Below are 22,563 nucleotides of genomic sequence, written 5' to 3'. Positions count from 1 at the left end.
ATTGCTCGGGAAATGCTGAACGCCGTACGATATGCAAACATTACATATCTTAATCATTTGATCATGTTAGCCTGCAGGTTTGCTGGCCTGACTTTATTTTAATATTTTATGATCAGTAAATTGATATTTCATCAATGTCATAATCATAATAATAATAATAATAGTGAGCTTTATTTGTAGCACCTTTTCAAAGACAGTACGAATGTACAATTGTTTAAACCAAAATACAAAGCAGATGAAAATGTATTGCAATGAGACAACAAACAAAAACATTCTATTTATGATTAATATACAATTTTTTTTTTTCTGTGACGGCAACATTTGTGGACAATGAAACTGCTGTGTAAATATTAAATATGTGTTTACCCTATAAGTTTGATGATGTCAAATAAACATCCAATAAATGTAAAAATGTTTCACGATGTACCCACAGTGTATTTTTTTGTAGGTTTGTGCACAGTTTACTGCACCTTTGATTATTATCACACAGTACATATCAGTGCAATGAAGAGCTGAGGCGGACTAACGTTTTTAAAAGACATTATAGACAAAATATAACCTTGTAAAAACATCTTATATTAAATGTCACAGTAAGCATCGACAGATCTTCCTTCACGGCAGCTGTTACTGTGTTACTCCCATCATGCCTTTGGCTGAGCAAGTAGAGAACATGGACCGCTCATTCCCAGAGCCCAGAGGCATTGTGGGAGTAACACTACATGCACTACACATAACCTGGTAATAAACGCAGAAGTCATAAACTTTTTGTTCTATGCGCCGAGTGAGCAGCTTCATAAGAATGAAGGAGAGGAGAGGAGAGGAGAGGAGCTCTATCCAGTTCTTAGAATACATCCATGCTAAAGAGGCTCCTTCCCATGCCATGTCTGTGGCCATGATGTCATAATCGCCCTGTAGGTGAGATTGTGTGGTGATCCTCTCTAAGGACACCGTCACGCCTACGTCATGGGCAGTTGTGGTTTGTAAAATTACCCTTGAAGGTTTGCACGGCTCCTGTTTTGGCCTCTCTTCTTTATTTCTTTTTATTTTTTAGATGATGTCTGTGAAGAGCAGAGGGAGCATAAACACCCCTCCTCTTCACTTCCTCCCTGCTTTCCTTCTCTTACTCCTTGAGGGAGGGCAGCTGAGTCACTCTCTCCTCCCTCTCTGCACTCGCTCTTCCTCTCGTTCGCCTTCCTTCTGTGTTCTCTCAGTAAGCCTTCATCACAGAAGCTGACAACCTGGATTTCTTTTTTCTTTTTCTTTTCTTTTTTTTAGCCCAATTTATACAGACACATTTGCAAATGTGCCGTCGTTGTGCACGCCCTGCTATTAGGCGCTCCTATTAGTCAGAGTTGTCTCATGGACGGCAACGACGCTCTGTGATGGAACCGCTGAGATTTATGCCAGAGAGCTTAAAGAGAGCGACTGTCAACCAACCATGTGATCACACACACAGTTACAGTCTGTTTCTCTGAAGTGCCTCTATTTTGACATCCTTTCCCCAGATTCTCCTCCCTCCATGCTTCTTTCGGGATGTATAATCCCTCATCGCCTTCCCTGAAACATTTCACACATTTGTATTCAGTAATCATCTGTCATTCTGTCTCTATTATTTTTGTTTGCTTTCTGAGTCTAATTTGAATGTCCAGCTCTTAAAGACATCCTCTTTTTTCACCTTCACACCCACTCTTTCTTGCCATCTCTACTCCTCTTCAAGCGCTTGACGTCTTGCCTTTCTTTAGTAAGAAGCTCATTGTTGCATTAGCTAATCTCTCAGAAGACGTGGTACAGTTACAGGATCTGCTTCTTCTTCTACTTTGGCTCACAGCTATGAACAGATGAGCATCAACTCACTATTTAACTGAGATAAAGAGTTTAAAAAAAGGGTGCAGAACTAATACATTTATATTTAATATAAGAAATGAATGATTATCTCCAATCAATTAAGTGCAGGATTTTTTTTGAATGCAGCAAAGTGATATGGATGTTTGAAGATTAATCAACAATTAGCTGCAGTGATGTGAGACAGTTTCTGTGCCGGGAGAGCAGATTCAGTGCCAGCTCCTTTCTTGGATTCTATAATTGCCTCAGAATTCCTCCTGTAATTAACACTCTCGGATAATTACCCCCGAATCACAGACCTCGCTATTTTCACATTATTAGGCTCAGCGTGGTGAGAATGAGAACACGCACACGCAGACAACTGTGTGCAAACATTTGTCGCATGTTCATGAGACCACAAAGCCTGTATGTACTTCACAACATGAAGTGGATGTTTTATATATGTAAGATGTAAGATGTGTCAAACAGAAGAATGCAAATGTAAAAGGACATCTTTGTAAACAATTGAAACTTTAGGGTTTCTGTTTGTTGCTTATAGAAGGTCACGTTTCATCAAAGGCTGTTTCTGACTGTCAGCCATCCCAGATTCTCTCAGAGTCTCTCAATCCTGGCTGCTCTGAGATTAAAGTTGCAAGACGGAGACATGGGAGGTAAAGTAGACAGTGTTGCATTTTACAGCAGCGCAGTATTAGAGGGTGGGGCAGTAAAGTAGGCCATACAAACAAGCTCACTTTAAATGTGGACAAGAAACCATGACATTAGAGCTGCAACTAACGTTTATTTTCATAATCGATTAATCTGTCGATTTTTTTCTCGATTAATCGATGAATCGTTTGGTCCATAAAATATCAGAAAACCATAAAAAATGTTGATCGGTGTTTCGCCAAACCTGGAAATGATGATGTTCTCAAATGTCTTGTTTTGTCCACAAACCAAAATGATTGACTTTTAATGATTAATTTGTTATCCAGAGCAAAGAAATGAAGAAAATATTCATATTTAAGAAGCTTAAACAATCAGAAATCTTGTTTTAATCATGAAAAAAGCTTCAAACCGACTAATCGATTATCAAAATAGTTGTCGATTAATTTAGTAATCGATTAATAATCGATTCATCGATGAATCGTTTCAGCTCTACATGACATAGACACATCTGGATACATTTCATCAGAATGTCGTTATGGTGTAAACCCAGACTTATAAAATAAACCTCTGTGTGGATTTGCAAGACTTTGATGTCAGACCGACAGGATTGTGCGAGATTGTTATGCTCATGTCAGATTGTTGGTTCAAAAACTAATGGCTAGAGTGTCTTCTGATATTCATTTGAACCTCAGGAACAAAGACATGATAGAAAAGAGCTGTGAAGAAACATTGGAAATGTTAATACATATTAAAACAGGTGGATCATCCCAATTATCCCAGGATATTTGCCTGGGACCAATTTGCTTTATATAAAGGACAATACTTTTGTAGTTGCAGTTGCAGTAACCCTAACCCTAACCCCACCTGTTTCATTTGAACGTGGCTCCAACTCCTGGGTCGGGAGACATCCAGAGAAACTGAGAGAAAAGAAATTCAACCGTTACAAAGTGGAACCTAATGTCCTGTTCTTAGGAGAGAGGGAGCTGTTACCATGATGATTGAACACGAAACTGGGACAATTAGCCAAACTGGCTGACATATTAGAAAACCTGGGAGGTGGATGGAAGGTTTTATTGAGATGAAGCACATAAACAGTGGCACAAAGGACGATCACAGTACAGCACTATGATGAATTAAAGAGGTTCCTTTAGCCAATTATTTACTCACAGTGAGGGAAGACGGATGAAAATGAGTGAGGGGTGAAGGGGAGGTCAGGAATACCATTTGGCATCATGTTACAGTGCAGAGACACAGAACAAGCCAGTTTCAAGTTTCTGCTCCAATGTCTTTTTCATTATGCTATTCCAGTCTCAATAACAACCCAAAATGTTTTTATCCTTATTCATTATGATCCTTATTACATGTTTCCCTCAACTCTAACACATATTCTAGAGGTAACTTCCTCTTCTCCTTCATCCTCCCAGTGTCAAACTGTAGTCACCGTCCTGTTGCGAGACCTTGCGCCAACACCACGGACAACCAAAGTCACCTCCAGTCACAGTGCGTGTGTTGTCAGCCACACAATCTGTTCATGTCTCACTAAACTTGTAGACTCAGAGGAGAACGCTTCCTTTTGTAAACATCTACTCGTAAATGTCTGTGTGTATTTCCCGTTGATTGATGTGGGTGTCGTTCATAATTGCCCTTTGTTTTTCTTTGTCGTTATCAGTCTTGGTGAACGAGTGTAGTTGTCATTCCAAAAATGTCTGCTGAAGCACAATTGGCTCCCAAGTCTCGAATCTGAATTGAAATATGATTCCTCGGAGATTGTCACACAGATGCAGCGACAGCCAGAGTCGTATTTTCAGGATATTATACTGAGATTGTGTCGCGGTGCCTTTCCAGAGATTTACATGATAAAGAGTGTGTAATTGATATTTTTTAATAACAACAAATACAACAGATGCACTCGACTCTTTAGAGCAAACTTGTTATACACTTCCTGTCTGACAAAAAACAAATTAAATTGATGTTAACATAGTCCAGTGTTTAGGATTATGTTAAATTTAAGTACATTTTGGACTTAAGCCATCTGGCCTTACATAAATACTCTGCCCCGTCATCCTGGACCAATTTTTGAAAAGACGTGAAAATGTCTGAACCCCAAGGCAATTTAAATCAATTTGAAATGACAGAGATAAACGTTCTTTTGATTCATGTAGCTGCTCTAATTAAGTTTTAATTAAATTAAAAGTTTGTTTGTGTTGTAGTGGTTGTGTTTCGTTTTGTCTGTCTATGATGTGACTTTTAAGTGTGCTGCTGCTGATGCTGCCGTCTTGGCCAGGTCTCACTTAAAAAAAGAGATTTTTAGTTATAAGTAGTTGTGTTAACAGTTTTGAATAAAAAAAACAGTTTCTAAGTCATCAAAGTAATAATCTAATATTCATGTTTCCATGTTTTTGTCTCTGTTGTCTTCTGTGTACCAGCGTCTTCTATTATTACCCGATAAAAGATGGGGCAGTGGCAACTGTGGAGCATGCATAGAGTGCATAGGCCAGCTTGAGTCTGAGTGATGGTGTACATGCATTTGTAATTCGACTCTTAATCTGGGTGTGTTATTCCCGAAATTTGATTTATTACACTTTCATTCAGACTCACATCAGTTTTAGTTGGATTAACATCCATCCATCTTTTACCACTTTATTCTCCACATTAGGGTCGGGCGGTCGCTGGGCGCCGCTGGTGCGAAAGGCGGGATCGACCCTGGACAGGGGCTTTATGAAAGCCTGAGCTCGTGACACTGGAGAAGCTTTCATATTAGGCATACGATTGTTTGTGTTCGACTCACCCTGGCACAGTTGGCTAATCTCGTGAACATCGTGGATGTTCAGCTGTAGGGTCTACTGCGATGTGAGATATGCAGACTCCTGCACTCGGCTCCGTCTGTCTTCCTGTCGTTCTCACCTGGGACCTCAAACAACACAGAGGTCGATCCGTCTGATTCCATCAATGCCTCTCAGAGATGTCCCTTCCTAGTTTACTACGTGAGCAAAACTTTCTCCACCTCACTGCTGTCGAGTGATGAATTATGAATCAATGTGAATCCAGCCATCCAGGCCTGAAGATTACTTTCAATTTGCACACCGCCCCCCGTTTGCTCACTATAGCTTACACTGCTATTCAGACTCTTTCTCAAGGGACCTGGAGGACAGTATTAGATTGCTGCCTGAAACTCTAACCCCACCAATCATGTAAAATTTGAGAAATGAATCTCAATGGATGTTCGGAGCTCTGTATATAGTTACACGGTGTGCGCTCATGTTTCTTGCCCCAGTGTTTGACTCGTACATGAGTGGCGTGGCATCTTACAAGTACGGATGACATTTCTCACTTTCCTTCTGATGGGAAGAGGAAACTGTGGTGCATGTGTGACCCCTCTCTTAGATACTCGGTGACTCCAGATAATTGGTTGCAATTGGCCAGGTTGATGAGCAGGCAGCAGACAGTGAAAGGGAAGTAGAGAGGACGGGGATCTTTTTAATGAAGCTAATGAGAAGGACACGGAGCCTGCAGGCTTCAAGACGGATTAGAGCAGACTCCAGCAGTTGTAGACGAGTGATGCCTCGAACAGGCTGTCAACCTTGAGGGAGGAAAAAGGACACTGCAAGTGTCGAAGTATGAATATAGAATGAGAGTTTGTCGTTTATAGTGAGAAGCCGTAGAGACCCCTCCTTCTGTTTTGGCTGCTTTCGATTCAGAGATATTGGCAAACAAAGAGTTCTGTATAAAGGTCAGTGTCCCCTGGATACTAACACACAATCCCGTGTGTGTATGTGAGAGATTGAGAGTGACAAATATGTATGCCTGTCTGTTCCTGTATTTCTGTGCAATCATCTGTTTTCATGAGTAAACTGGGACACATAGAACTCGCATACGTGCATGTGTATGTGATGATGATGTGAAGTGCAAATAAGTGTGCAGTAAGCTTGTGATGTTGTTGTGTGATGCCGGCCTAATATGCCCCGTCTCTGAATCTCTGGATGTGGCAGCGAGTGTGTGTGTGTGTGTGTGTGTGTGTGTGTGTGTGTGAGCGATGGAGAGTGGGGCCAGTTGGCGTGGAAAGAGCCTGGGCTGAAGTGATGACTGGTGACACGACAGACAGGCCAGCCAGGCAGGAAATAGAAGCCAGCAGGGATACTGATCACACTCACCTCCACCGCGCTGTGTCTTTGTTTGACTGGCTGTAAGAGTCTCAAACTTCAAAGTGCATTTGTGACCCAGATAAACACCGAGAAATTTATGACCGAAATGAACCGAAATGAAAGTGACTTCAATTTGGCTGCAAACACAGTAGCTATAGCCATTCAAGCGTGAGTCTTATTAAAGACTATTACCTCTATGGGAAAAGGAGACTGGAGTCAGCCTTTTTGAATTATTCCTCTAACTTATATTGGATAACCGTGCACTGAAATGACCCAGTATTTGTTTATTTTACCATTAGCACTGAAGCTAGATGATGAATTGCCATTGTTTATGTAAATTTAGGATCATTGGAGTTTGCTGTATCTAAAGTCATTAGAAAGGAGGGAAAACAGCATAAATGGTTTGTCACTCAGAATATTTAACCAGCATAATTCAGACTGCAGAGTATGGCTGCAACTAACGATTACTTTCATAATCATTAATCTGTGGATTATTTTCTCGATTCATCGATTACTCGTTTGATCCATAAAATGTCAGAAAATTATGATCAGTGTTTCTGAAACCTGGATATGATGATGTTCTCAAATGTCTTGTTTTGTCCACAAACAAAACAATATTCAGTTTAATGATTTCTTTGTTATATGGAGTAAAGAAACCAATACATACTCACGTTTAAGAAGTTGAAAAATTATTGAAAAAACACTCAACCAGATTAAGCGATTATAAAACTAGTTGATGGTTAATTTAGTTGCTGAGTTTAGGCTTAATGTACATGTTCTTAAACATGATGTATGAAGCAATTTTGGGGATGTTTTCATGGCCTCTGGTTCTGATGGGTCAGTGACTCTATCCACTCACGTCATCTGAATCAGAATCCAGTTCACTGGGTTTGTGGACAGATTAGGATGCAAAACTCTGGGCGTTGTTTGGCATTGTCGGCTAGGTGACTGATCATGTAACAAATTATATTTCTATCATTTGTTAAAGTTTATTTTCATGTGCAAAGAATTTGAACAAAGCCAAATGAAAATGTTAGGTCTGTTCAACCTGAATGATCCATTTGTCCACCTAATTCCCCAGTTATATTCTCCCCCTCCTGGTGGTCTGTCACTTCTTATCCCTGCTGAAGTCATGTAGCCTAAAAGGTTGCGACGGGTCCAGAGGGATTGCTGGTTGATTGACAGGGGGCCTTAAAGAGGAGGGTGGTCATGTGGCATTCAGGCTGAAAAGTTCGGTAGGTGACTGATGGGTGACAATCATGTTCTCTTGTCCAAAAGTAAAAGACCAAAAGGCCACAACTGTTCTTGATGCCTCCATATTGTCATAAAGTCACGTGGTTGCCTTTGAATCTAAGGAAAAAAAGATAAACCAAAAATAAATGTCATAGCATATTTTGGGAAATATGCACATTTGCTGTCTTGCACAGATCGAGATGACAGGACTGACACACTGTATCCTGTTTTGAGGCAGATGTATTCCCAATAAGATAATTTGCTCTCCCATCATCCTCCTCTTCCTCACATATACTTCACACACTGGTATGGAGAAATTAGATTAAGACATTTTTATTTACTATTATTTCTTTGTCACATACCCTGCTATATACAGTAAAACAGCATTTCTGATTTTCCTCCAAGTACCACCAGAGGAAGCTCACGTACCACTGGTGGTACACGTACCACAGTTTGAGAACCCTGGATGTAATCCATACCATATTTAGTGGATTAATTTTTTTTAAGGATTTTTACCCTAAACACAATATTTGCAATGATAAATTCTTCACTTTTTGGACAGCATTTAAATCTAAAGTAGCAAATGTGAAAAATGTAATAATAAATGACTTTAGCTAGAGTTTTGTTTTTATCGTCATTAGTCTTTTCAGTGTGAGCTCTCCAAGTCTCATGAGGCCTTCAAATAAACAAACAGAGGAGTGAGTAAGTCTGCCAGCCGTATAATAGGCCTAAGTGTGAGGAGCACATTAAGGAATTGCTGTTACTGAACATTGTGTGTGAGGTTGCATGTTGAGAGGAAAACAATGCTGAGGGTTTTGCAAGCCTTGACTGGCATCACCGAGTGTGACGGGGGACGATGTGTCACCCTGCATCACAGTAATGGCCTGTGGCTCTTCAGAGAGCAGCGTCGAACTTAATGTGCTTTTGAGCCACGGATCCCTTTGTGTTAACACAACCCGACTGTGCTTGCAGGGTCTGTGTGTATGTGGGAGACGTCGTGTAGGAAGCAACCCTCATATTTGTTTTAACTTTAAGCCTCAGTAGAAGGGAATAAATAAAAAAAGACAGTCAGATCCGGTTTGCTCTACAGTCCAAATTGTCCTTCTATACGACTTAAATTGGATGATTTTCATTATAAAATCATAATAAAAGAGAAAAGTGTCATATTTGGTTCTGTATGTTATTCTATTCAGAAGATTTTGACAATGATAATCAATATCCATCCATCCATCTACTACTGCTTTATCCTCCACCTGAGGGTCATGTGGGGTGCTGTGCCACATATAGATACAAACAACTAATAATATCCCCCTGAAAAATGTATTAAAATGTTGAAAAATGTCCTGTTTTGCAGTGTTATGGAAATTTAAAGACTGATTCAGCTGTTTTTTTTTATATATACTGTATTTCTGCTAACAAATATACAATAGGTGGCTAAAAACACAACCTCCTTGGTGCAGGTAAAGGTTTTCATGGTCACAGTTTTCACAAAATTGGAAGTTACAAAGCAGTCACATGAACAGATGGTTTAACCTTTAAATTTGAAACTGTAGTTGAAACAAGTGTCGAGAAAAATGGTCCGACAATTTTTTTTCATTTGAAAGAAAGAACCAAGAAAATGCATCAGAGACTCTCCAGACCCCACTGTCATATAACTGTGATGAATGACACAATAACAACTGAACTCCAGCTTCTCCCCGAACACCACAGGCTCTGATTAGATTTTTGATCACCTTTGCTGCATTTGACTATATATTAATTAAGAAAAGAATTACCTTTTATAACTCCACATTGTTTCAGAGAATGACATTAATTAGAGTGATGAATGACCTCATTAGAATAGATGTTATTTTTATAATGTCATGCTGATAATTATGAGGTATTTGGCAGTCCACATACCTTGTGTATAATGATTTATGTCTATAATTATGTTCTACAAAGGACACATCACAGGCGTTGTTATTTCAAAAAGACAGAGGAGGAATGTTACTCTGAATAAATGGACTGAGGATGTGTCGCACATATCTTCATTTTTAACACCTCAGTTAAGAAAAATAGTTTTAGAAGTTTCATGGCGGTGTTAGTGGAAGCTCAGTGTGTGTATACTGTATATGAGGCTACTTTAGCTCCAGGTAAGGTCAAAGTCTCCATGTTAGTGGGTCATTACTATGCAGCATAACATCGTTAATTATTTAGCTCTTCTCCGTAGAAGTCTTTACATCCATAAGCCCGGAAACAGTTCTCACCCATTAAACATTCATGGCGCATGGAAAGACACATTCTTAATCATCCCACTGTGTCATTTAGTCTACACTGTCCATGCTTTTGCAATCCAAGAATCTCACTCTGAACCGTCATTGTAATTACTTTCCCATGTGGCGTCTTTAAACGAGTGTTTCATATCAGTCTGCGTTAGTTGCTGAAGTCACATCTTTGCCAGTTGAACTGTGGCAATATTATGACGTGAGTATTATACGGATACACACAGTGCCTGTCATCCATCTTCTTCTGTCTTCCCATGTTGCCTCAGAGTGCACAGCTGCTGCGTGGACCTCATGTGGGCTCAAATAATTACACATGAACACTCGCATGCACACCTACCGGTGCTCCATACTTCACCGCAAGGTGGAAGTCACAGTTAGAGAATGATGAAGATGTGCACTTGTTGTAGGCCACCATTAGATTTGTTGTTTTAGCAATTTGTGACCTCCCCTTACACTTGAACAATGGCAGAACCCTGTATTTTGCAAACTAAATGGAGTAGAGCCCTAATTATCAGGTAGACCGTAGGTTCACCCTGGATTTGTCCTATTATTTCATGTCAAAATGAATGTGGTTGAGTTTATCTCATGGAAAGCTACAGTAATACATAGGATAAACGTCCCAATCTCACATTATTCCTTTTCAAAAGGGCCAATGATCACCAGATTGGGCAGATAATGAAATCACAGTTTTGCATTAACAAGGCCACTCAAACAAATGAAATGCACCTTTCTTTTCGCACCTATTTCTCTTTCATCAGGTGAATGTCCCTGTGTGTAATGGTCTGTGCATAGTATATGTGTGTGTGTGGGTGTGTGTGCATGGTCCATGCACTGCCGGGGGCTTCAGGATTTCCCTTCACAGACTGATGAATACCAACACATTTCTTTCAGTCCAAATGAATGTGTTTTCTCACCAGGGTTCTCAAAACACTACAGACACACACCACACACACACACATAGTTGTTTCTCATGTAAAGCACAATGAGTGGGCATAGAAATCTGTGTGTGTGCAGCCATTTCACGAGCCTTTGTCGATGTTATGCCTCGGCCTGGGTGCCTCTCTGCACAGCGCTCAGCTACACCTACACGCTCTCCAACAAGCTCCCTGCTCATTTGTCATTTTGTGTCGTCCACCTCCAGCATGATTATTGGTCTGACAGCAATCTCCCTCTGTTCTGCTGCAGCTGTGTGCCCTTCTTGCTATACATAGCACATTTATAGACATACAGACTATAAGCTCTTCCTGTTGAATGCTTTTAGAGCCGCACAGGGATCGGTAATGTGCTGTACATCATATATGCAGCACACTATTGTGTGTCTCCAGTGGTTTTGTCCAAATGTGCCAAATTCTGCTGGACGTGATGTAGAGAAGGGTCAGTTTTTGTAGTTTTCTGTGGAGTTTATGGTGACTGAGCATGGACTGTGACTGAGTCATGTTTTATCCATAAATCTCTTCATGCCTTTCATTGTTTTTTAGTATATTATTTGGGCTTTTGCCTTTAATCGACAGTACAGTGGAGAGAGGATGAGGGAGGAGGAATGAAGCTGTTCAAATGAATGAGGGAAAACTTGAACAGAAGTTTACAGTGGGATAATGGTGGAGAAAGCTACGTTAAGAGATGCTCCATCCACGCTCAATACGAAAGCCCCTTTTCCACTAGCGTGGCACGCCTGGCCTGGCCTCGCCTCGCCTCAGCACGGCTCGGTTATTTAGCGTTTCCACTAGCGAATACCAGGTCCTTTTTTTTAGTACCTGCTCTGGCGATGTTTCAAACGAGCTGAGCTGATGTTATGCGTGAAGTCGTCAGACTGCCGTCCACTGATTGGTCAGAGTGCGTGAGCAAGAAGTCCGACACAAGAATCAAGCTGAACAACGCCCAACTCTAGATGAGTTTAAAAAGACTTAGAAATCCCGAAAATGTGGGTTAATCCCCAACAATTAACAAGGACAATCTCATCATTTAACTGAGTAGTCAGCGTGTATTCAGTGTTTATAAACTACATACTAATGAGTATTCATGTGTTATAATTGATAAATTCAATATTTATTAATGCTTAATAGTGTGCACTTATTATAAAGTGTTACCAAACTGGGTAAACACCTCAAGTCTTTGGATATCTTTACAAATGTACTGAAGTGGTGATCATTTACAACCTTTTTTCATCGAAAGTACAAATTGCAACACCGACAAAGTGTGTATCTCCAGCTTATAAAAGTGTAGAGTCTCTCAAATGGTTTCTCACTTCGTTAGTCTCCCGTAGATTGGACTACAACCCCATCATCATTCCTGGGAGCATTAGTTAACATCATGACCATAATATAGTGCAGTGTCTTCAGAATCACCCCAGACTTCACTGCTCTCCTGTAAATTCTACAATACTACAACTCCTATTTGGAGAAAAACATGGTTTTTCATCATATACATCATTTTCTTTTGAGAATAATGGTGACTATCATCACCTTAACACAATGCACAGACTATAAAATCAGACTTTGTTGCTCTCCTGTAGATTACACAGTAATATACTCTGCAATTTTTATGGTTTATGGTTTTATTTTTATGGTGGTGATATTAATTAATATTCTAAATACATTGTTGTTTTGCACTTATGGCTCTCTGTTAATTTATTGATATATCTTTTAGAGTTGCTTATAATGAAGGTTATGGTTAAAATATATGTAAAGGAATGTAAAATACTGAAGCCGTAGCAATCGCTGCATGTAACTGCCATCCAAAGGACGTGCGCTGGATATTATTTCTTAAAGTGGTTTCTGAGAGAGAGAAAAAGACACTAAGGTGTAGTCAAATATTTATTACATTGCTTCAGTGCTTTAACTAACATCTAGTGTCCATATATTAAAATGACATAAAAAAATATTTGTTTTTATTTTGTGGGGGGATTTTTTATGTCAGTAACAAATCATTTGTTAGTGTGTAGGGTAGTGTTTTTTTTTTTTTTTTTTTTACATCACTGTGTAAGCGTGAGCTACAATTTGAAGTGTCATTGTGAAGGGCGGGACACGATGACTCCTTTTTGTCTCTGATGTGACACAAAACATTGGCTGACAATGATCAGTGCTGTTAATGCACAAATGGGCTGCTTTGATTTTGCGTTTTTTTATTTTGATTTGTCAACGCTGTAATTTCAGTGTCTCACAACTAAGAGCTCATGCTTACACACAGGCTCTGTGATCGTGACCATGAAAATAATGTCATTATTTGATTTGTTCATTGTCTGCCACTGTTATCCTCCAATCCCAATTGACAAGTCGCCAGTCTAGCACAGGGCCAACACTTTAGGGGGAGATCAATTTGGTGATATATTGTCATCCTTCCTTGTGCAAGACGATCATCGATAAACCAGGTGAAATATCGACCTTTTAATTAATTAATTTAATTAAGTCATTTGAAAGTAAACAGTCCCTAACTCACCAGACAGAGTTTGCAGCGGAATAATGGTGGAGAATACTACGTTAATACTACGTCATCCACGTTTAATGCATCGACTTTACGCACTTTACGACTTTGTTCTCTATGTTGTGAGTAAATGGAGAAATTCTACACTTTTATCTTTTCACAGACATTTGTTTCCATGAGTTTGACCGATATTGTGATGAATTTCTATATAACTGTTTTGCAATATATCACAGAATTGTTGTATCGTGATATTATCGGTATCATGGACCACGTATTGTGAGGTACCCTATGATTCTCACCCCTACACCAGTACAATAGAGACAAACAATTATCAATGTAATTGTTTGTCTCTTTATGGACTAGTAATAATGGCAACATAGGAACACCACAGCATAGTTCTGTATTTAAAATATACACTACAATATTTTCCTCCTCAACTCCTGAACCTCAACTGCGATATTGGTCAAATCATAGGATTATATCTCGGAAAAAGAAAAACATAAAATCACATATGATCCAAAATCCCTAAATGTCAAATAAATGCTTCACTAAGCACAGACTGTGAAGGGGGATGTGCAGCACAATATTTCTGGTGATGTAAGTGGGGCATGCACGTCCATGATCATGTGAGCAGATATTGAGATAAAGGAAGCGGGGAAAAGCAAAACAGATGAGTATGATTTGTTACAAGGACTATAGCTGACTGATATTGGTATCAATAGATGCTCAAGGCTGTCATATATTGGTATTGAACATGAAAAAGGGGTTTCATTCCTACTTTACTGATGCTCACGAAAAACACAGAAAATAGATGTTTTAAATGAGTACACCATGTATAAATATTGGGCCATTTCCAGAATAGAACATCACTTCAGGCAGTAAAGTTGTTTCTGGATTTGCAACAAAAATAGTAAAATAAAGAAACGTGGCTTTTTATGTGATGCATCTGTGATTTTTTTTAACTGACTGGCATTTCATATATTATTCATCAATGTGACAGTGACAGACAATGACCATCTGTCCCATATTAAAAAAAAGGCAACTATGTGCACACCGATGACACTGAAAAGCAGGGAAGTCAGCACACGGAGGCGGAGACGACACTGAGGACGTCGAGTGGACACAAGAGTTTCACTCTGGAACAAAACTAGCCCTAGGAAGAGAGTTTTGAAGCAGGAGGGTAAAGAGATGGTGCAGGTGTTACCATGACAACGTGAGACACCTACATTATTGTTCACTTGTAGCCGATTTGAGCATTGCGGTTTATATCAGTGCTGCATTTATTGAACTTGATGTGATTTGGTTTTGTGACTGTTCTGACCTTACAGACGCATTCAACTACAACTCCAGGTTGTTCCTCAGTGTTTGTGAAGTGCCGTATTTCAGCCAAGTGGTGACTGAAAGTATTTCTCTTTACATTCTTTAACTTTTAGAGCAAATAGAAGAACAGGTTGAATGAAAGTGGGTGTCTGGAGAAACAGCTTCTTTGTCTCAGCAAAGGGTCTGCAGGAAAGAGTGTGATGTACCTCTGTTTTCAGTCGGCTTTCTGTGTGGAACTGCCTGGAGCCCATGGCAGAGTGGAAGGGGAGCAGCTGAGTGAGCACTGGTCTACAGTGTAGCCACCTGCTGTTGACCTGTGGTGAGTTAACAGACCGTGGGCCTCTGGGCTTATTAGTAAGTGGCTGCTACCAGATATGGGTTTTGAAAACTGACTATGTCAGTGACATTTGAGACCTTGTGTAGTAAGGAGTCAGTGTTTGGGGTTCGAACTAAGATGTCTGTAGTTACCATTTCTACCAAAGCCCATTTGCTAATTCACAGTTTCACCTGCCATAAAATACTGCAACAATAATTCATTTTCTTTATGAGCAGCCATTCAGTTTAGATAAGCTTGGTTTCTGTCGCATATGAGCATCCGGGCAAATGATTAAAGTTAAATCAGATGATTGGAATGTAACTCATTACTATGAAAGAATGATTTATGAAGTAGGCAGCAAAACACTCATAAGTGTCCATGAATCAGAAACGTAGAAATTAATTATCTGCTACGAAGCACATGCACTGGGCAGAAAAACAAGCTCAATACACCACCACTTATAAATAGTGCAGCATGTTTGCAGCATCAGCTAATTTCATACAAATGACTTTCTTTTGATGAACATGAGCAGAAGTAAAAATAAACATGGAGAAGAAAAATCTGCTGCTGGCATGTGCCATAAACTGAAGATAATGTTGATGAATCTGCATCATCGACTCAAACTTTGTGAATAAATCTTAAATGGTTTTTGCCAAGATAGTCATTGTGTAACATTTAGGAGAGTGTATTCATAGTAATTGAGTCTGTCATTGAACATGTACTTGAGCTGAGGGCCTTGGTCTTTGGAGGCTGCCTTCTTCTGCCAACATGTGTCTACAGCAGCTGAAATGGACAAACCAGCCACAGTGTTTGTTTTGAAGTGACAGCTAACTATGCATACAAAGAAAATCTCAACTACAGACACTTATTCTTACACACCACTGCCTCTTTAAAGTGAAATGGCTCCAGCTCGGCGGCCAAGTGCAGCTCCATCCTCCTGTGCCAACTTTTGCTTCAGTGTTTATTGTCTTTTATCAGCTGTGGACTGTGAAAGGTTATGTTTGAGGCCACTGTGTCTAACACGTGCATATGTGGGTTTGTTGGCAGCATCCGTTGCTGTAGGGCTGAGCAATTAATCACGATTTGATCAAAATCGCAATAAGGTCTACTGCAATTTTTCAAATCGCAGGAGGCAACATGAGCTCCCCATCGACATCCGGACAGCAGAATTTTTCTCCAGCATGTTTTTATGAGATCTTCACAGCACATAATACAGCGTGCACTGTGTAAACCTGCCCCAGCATTATATTATCATGATGTAGTGGAATATGTTTTTCTGGAGCTATTTTCCATTCCACATGGTATTTTTCAATGGGTTTATAAAGGGATTATCACTTTGCTGCAAACACATGTGTGCGGGGTAGGGAGAGGGGGGAATTGTTTACGTGTGTGTGTGTGTGTGTGTGTGTGCGTGCATTTGTTACCTCTGAAGAACCTCTTCTTGTATAAATCCTAACCTTGTCAGGGCCAAGTTATCCTCATGGAGACCAAATCCTGGTCCTCGTGAGGCAGAATCTGTCTTTCCCTTTGGTTGTCTGCTCCACCCTACTGTGCTTCACCTGTGTCTTAAGTCTAACCTGTATCTGATTATCCCTGCCTCCCTTTAGTCTCTGTGATCCCCAGTGCCCATGTCAGTTCATTTAGTTTCAGTTTACTTTGTTGGTTTCCTGATGTTTCTGTTCCCATTGTTAAATGTATTTTTTGTTCAGATTTTTTTCTTAATTAATTTTTTTCTTAAACCTAATTTCTGAGGAACTGGTTCATTTTAGTGCTAAGATTTGAACTGTGGTTGGATTAAGCTTCACCTGCGTATGGCTTTTTTATGGCACACACACAGACACACACACGCACACAGACTCGGAAAACCAAACTGTTTCAGTTGAATGGAGACATAGTCAGAGAACAGAAACAGAGTCCTCTGAGGATTACCTCGCTCTCACTTTAATTTCACTGCGGTAACAGGTCACTTAGAGTTTGTAATTGTAATTCCACTCATTAAGAGGATTTGATGGCTGCTGTTGAAGGGGAATTGAATTATTATGGTTTTAATTATGTTTTCTCACTTTCTGTCTCTTCCTCTCTCCCTCTCATTCACACCCCGCCTCCCCTCTTCCACTCTACCTTTCTTCCTTTTCTTTCTCCCATTTTGTGTCCATTCCTCAGGTGTCTGCCCCAGTGATTGAACCTCAGACAGGAGCAGGAGGAAGCAGAGAGAAGGATGGCCATGGGGTCGAGCCTGAGCCAGGATGTAGGCCGGTGCCTGCCTTTCCTGTTCTTGCTACTGATGATCTCAGTGTCTCCTGCCCACAGCCAAGGATGTCCCCAGCGTTGTGATTGCATTGCGAAGCTCAAGACCGTGTCCTGTTACGGTAAGCGTTTGTCTGCATTGCCAGATGGCATCCCTCTGGACACCAAGATCCTGGACCTTAGTGGGAACAAACTCCGCTGGGTAGAACATGGTGACTTGCTTCCGTTTACCCGTCTTGAAAAGCTGGACTTGAGCGACAACATGATTAATGTCCTGGAACCAAATGCTTTTTCTAATCTCCAGAACCTGCTGTCACTTTCTCTGAGGGGGAACCAGTTGAAACTGATTCCAATGGGGGCTTTCTCACATCTCTCCAACCTCACTTCATTGGACCTCAGCGGCAATAAAATTGTGATTCTTTTGGACTTTACGTTCCAGGACCTGAAAAATCTCAAAAACCTGCAAGTTGGAGACAATGATCTAGTTTATATCTCCAATAAGGCCTTTCTTGGTCTCGTGGGGCTGAAGGAGCTGACCATTGAGAAGTGCAACTTGACGTCTGTGTCCAGCCAGTCGTTATCATACCTGCATAACCTGGTGACTCTGCGGCTCCGCTACCTCAGCATCTCTACATTAGAAGACCAGAATTTCCGGAAGCTGGGAAACCTAAGGGGTCTTGAGATCAATCACTGGCCCTTTTTGGAGTACATATCCCCTCACAGCCTGCAGGGCCTTAACTTGTCCTGGCTGTCTATCACGTACACAAACATCACCTCAGTTCCGACATCTGCCCTACGCAGCCTGGCCCACCTCACCAGTCTCAACCTCTCCTACAATCCTATATCAGTGTTGGAGTCCTGGGCGCTGCGGGACCTTGTTAGACTGAAGGAGCTGCACATGGTTAACACTAACCTGGCAGTTGTGCAGCCTTATGCGCTGGGGGGTCTAAGGCAAATCCGGGTTCTTAACCTGTCCTCTAACAGCCTGGTGACTCTAGAAGAAGGAGCTTTTCAGTCCGTCAACACGCTGGAGACGCTGCGTTTGGATGGAAACCCTCTGGCGTGCGACTGCCGCTTGCTCTGGATACTTCAGCGCAGGAAGACTCTTAATTTTGACGGCGCTTCCCCAATGTGTATGATGCCCGTTGAGGTGCAGGGGCGGGCTCTTAATGCTTTCACTGACTCAGCTCTCTTTGATCACTTCACTTGCCAGAAGCCCAAAATCCGCAACAGGAAACTGCAACAGGTATCTGCCCGTGAAGGACAGGTCGTGTCGTTCATTTGCAGAGCAGAAGGTGAGCCAACACCTGTGGTATTCTGGATCTCTCCTCAACGCCGCCGCATCACTACAAAGAGCAGTGGCCGCTTAACTGTACTACCAGAAGGCACATTAGAAATAAGATACGCGCAGGTTATAGATAGTGGGACTTACATCTGCATTGCCAGCAATGCTGGTGGGAATGACACCTATTTTGCCACACTTACAGTGAGTGGGCTGCCACTAGATGCGGCCCTCATGGCCAACCGCACTTACTATGCTGGGGATCTTAATGACACAAATCTAAATGATACCAGGGTCTTATTGAAGTTTACTCTGGACCTTAAGACCATCCTCATATCCACAGCCATGGGCTGCATCATGTTCCTGGGTGTGGTCCTGTTCTGTTTCATCTTGCTGTTTGTGTGGAGTCGGGGGAAAGGGCAGCACAAGAACAATTTCTCAGTGGAATATTCCTTCAGAAAGGTGGATGGGCCTGCAGCCAGCGGAGGACAGGGTGGAGCACGCAAATTCAACATGAAAATGATTTGATCATTCGAGTGGGATTTTCTTATTAGCACTTCTTCTCCGATACCATTCATGAGCAGTGTCGAGCTCAGACGTGTGTAATAGGATGCTGGAGTGGGCGTCTATGCTTCCAAAACAGAAGAATTGACAAGATGTTGTTATTGGAAAAAACAACTATGTTGGGGGAAAAAGGCAATTTCTGTAGATTTAATAAATATAATATTTCTACTGCGTGGTCATGCTATTGTGAAGAGGGAAATCTGTGTTATATTTAAAGATGTCTCAAAATCTTGAATAGACTGTTAAAATGACCAAGCAACAATAGCTTTCAGAGTCCCACCAGTCTTTAACCTCTACAATGCTCATGCCAACTCTGTCTTTCTTCCCTAAAAGGATTCCAGTGTTTTTCATCTTTAGAGGACTTCACCTCTCTGCTCCATCCGGCTCTCGATCTCCAAACTCATGAATACATAATACCGGGTGGTGCTCGGTGATTGCCAAGGACTTGCCAATATTTATTTGAGTAATTCTAGCTATATACTGCAGATGTAGAGTTATACAATCAGAATTTCCGAGCACTACTATGATATAAATATAGAGGCTCTGTTCTATTTATTTTTACTGATAGTGGGTTTGTGCAAAATACATCAGATACCAAGAGTCTACTCTTTGCAACACTGCCAATTTGACTGCAAAGCACCATAGGTAATACCAGTATCTGTCAGTGCAAAGCCCTGGTAGAGAGACGTCGCTCGTCACAGGTCCAAGATGTTTTAAAACAACAATAAAAAATTGACTCTACAGGTTAAGTGACAATTAAAGGACCATGTGCAGTTATACATTAGTACACACTAGATACTTTTTCCACTTTTTTCTATTTATTATACACGCTAGACTCTTGCCCTCTTAATTCCCCGTGTAAAGATGATGTGCATGCGCACAAACTTGGCTTCTTACTTTGAATAATGTGTAATATTTGTACATTGAACATTTGCTGGGGTGCATTCATCCCAGAATCGAATTGAACACACTGTATAAGATGTAATATTTATATTTTGTAATCACTGACGTCCTTGTGGTTATTTATATTGATGTTGACTGCTCAGATTTTTACTGTGATTGTACTGTTTAAGTCTCCTTTTCTGATCACATGGGCAGACCTTTTACAGTCATTACCACATCATCTGGTCAGATAGGTACATCTCCGCTCACTCTCTGAGCTCGCACAATGAATCCTGAAGAGCGTTCATGTTAGGTTTCACTTTGTCTGCCTATTTCTGGCTTTACAAGTGAGCGTGGGGAGGCAGAGGAAAGAGCTCCGTGGCTTCTCGTTGGGACCCTGATCTGTTTTTAGACACGTAGAGAAAAATGCTAATGCGATATGGACCTTGCAGAGTGGAACAAAGGTCACAATGAACCTGAGCCAGAGAGGAGAGGGAGTTGAGGTATTTTTGGACGACACTGAGACTGTAACAACAAAGGGCTGGATGCAAGCTTGTAACAATATAAATATCAATAACGAATAAGACAGGTGTGCATTATTTTGTAAAAGTTAAAAAAGAAGTGGTTTGAATAGAACTGGCTAACATTGACATGTTTCTATATTCATTCACATACAGAGCAAAGCTGTTTATTCTTATACTGTTCATACAATTTGTAATTAGAAAAGCAATGCATATGTATGTACAACACATGTAATTCAATATGTGTGTGTGTGTTTTTTTTGAATTGGAAGTCTGAAAACTGAAAAATGTTTGTTAGGTTCTACACCAAACTACAGTACACACTTTATAAAAGCCAGACTCTGAATGCATTAAATCCACTTTCCCTCATAACCTCACACATTACACTTTTTTTTTATATTCTTATTATTCTTATTATTGCTGTTATTATCTAGAGAGAATGAAATGCATGTCACATTCAAACCATGATGAAGTTTCTCTCAAGATAATGTGAGTAAAGCCCCAAGAACCAGCACCAGCATGTTTATGTTCCACTTTTAATTGTGTTTCTCTGCTGCCCTCTGTTGGCTATACATGGCATTGACGTCTGAGACATACAGTAATAGTAAGATGTTCATTCCGTTATGATATTGATGGACAGCTGATCCAGTCGTACTGAGAAAGAGAAAAAAACATTTTGTGTTAAAGCGAATAAAACATTCCTCACACAGCAAACGCTCACTTGCTCTGCAGCTTGTTATATATAATCTATAACAACAATGGGTGCACCGTTGGTGTGCGTCCACGTACAAAAGTATGAATGAGCTGTGAACTTGTCCATCTGTCCTCGGTTAATCTTAATCGGTTAATCTGTAAATACTGAAGCCATTACGTCTGGGAATTGTGCTAGACTGTTTTGTATTGTATGGTTTTATGAAAAACGGAGCACACTGTTTGTAAAGCATGCTGTATTATCTGCTATGATAATGTCCTGTCCCATTTTTATAGCTGTCGTTTCGTCTTTGGACCCCCCCATGGTGAGAGTCGGAGGCACTGACTGAGGGTCTGAAAAACACCCGTGACCCTGTCACTGTGAGATTTTGCGTTGCTTTGATTTTTCCAGATCTTTGTCTTTATCAGACGGATGGGTATGTTAATTACACCACACAGAAATGTCCTTACTCTGATGAACCTTATTAATATCACTTCTGCCTACACTGTACGAGTAGGGGTCATGTTCATTTTTGATGCATTCATCAAACCAAAAACAAGTTAACAAATAAAATTGTGAACAAAGACTAATATTCACACTGTTCATTTGTGTTGTTTGTATTCTGTGAACTCTCTACATCAAAAGTGATTTGTGTTATCTGTCATTTTGTATCGTGATTAAAATCTGTAGTATTTATTTGCACAGTATGTAATTGCTTGATGTGGAAATAGAGAGTGCACATGTACACTGAGAGGGAACTTTCACACTGTGTGGAGGAGGAATATTCATATATTTATTTATTATTTTAGAGTGTAGAAAGACCTGTTTAATTTGTTCTTTGCTGTAAATTTTACACATTACACAAACAAACGAATGCTGGTCGAGAGCTGGGGCTACTGTGAGGGCTCAGTGCACCTTGACACAAATCAGGAAAGCATTTAGGTTTGGCTACACTCCAACACTTGCTCAACATATGGTAAAGAGTGACTCATGTGACCACATCAGGGGTGGGGGACTTTGCAGGGCCTGAACACGACGCATTTTAGAAATACAAAATAAGGAACTCGGAAAAAAAAATCTCACAACAGCAATTACGACAACAGAAAATAAAATAACATGTCTTTCAAGGTATTGTTTTGCCTGGTCTGGTCACTCTACTATATCACATTAGTATCAGTGGCTGATGAGAAAAGT

The 22,563-nt window shown here is 40.5% G+C and overlaps 1 protein-coding gene across 1 annotated transcript in view; it reads left to right on the top strand.

Annotated features, from left to right (window-relative positions):
• lingo3a (leucine rich repeat and Ig domain containing 3a) overlaps positions 1-21,961 on the top strand; it is a 33,654-nt gene extending 11,693 nt beyond the window's left edge. The window contains exon 2 of the mRNA XM_058639153.1: positions 17,346-21,961. Within this exon, the coding sequence (XP_058495136.1) occupies positions 17,401-19,239 (1,839 nt within the window). The 5' untranslated portion in view covers positions 17,346-17,400 and the 3' untranslated portion in view covers positions 19,240-21,961. The remainder of the gene's footprint in view (positions 1-17,345) is intronic.
• The last annotated feature ends 602 nt before the right edge of the window (positions 21,962-22,563 follow it).

This window comes from Solea solea, chromosome 9 (assembly GCF_958295425.1).
Source record: "Solea solea chromosome 9, fSolSol10.1, whole genome shotgun sequence".
In the NCBI taxonomy this organism is placed as follows: domain Eukaryota; kingdom Metazoa; phylum Chordata; class Actinopteri; order Pleuronectiformes; family Soleidae; genus Solea; species Solea solea.
This window is presented reverse-complemented; position numbering and strand designations above follow the sequence as displayed.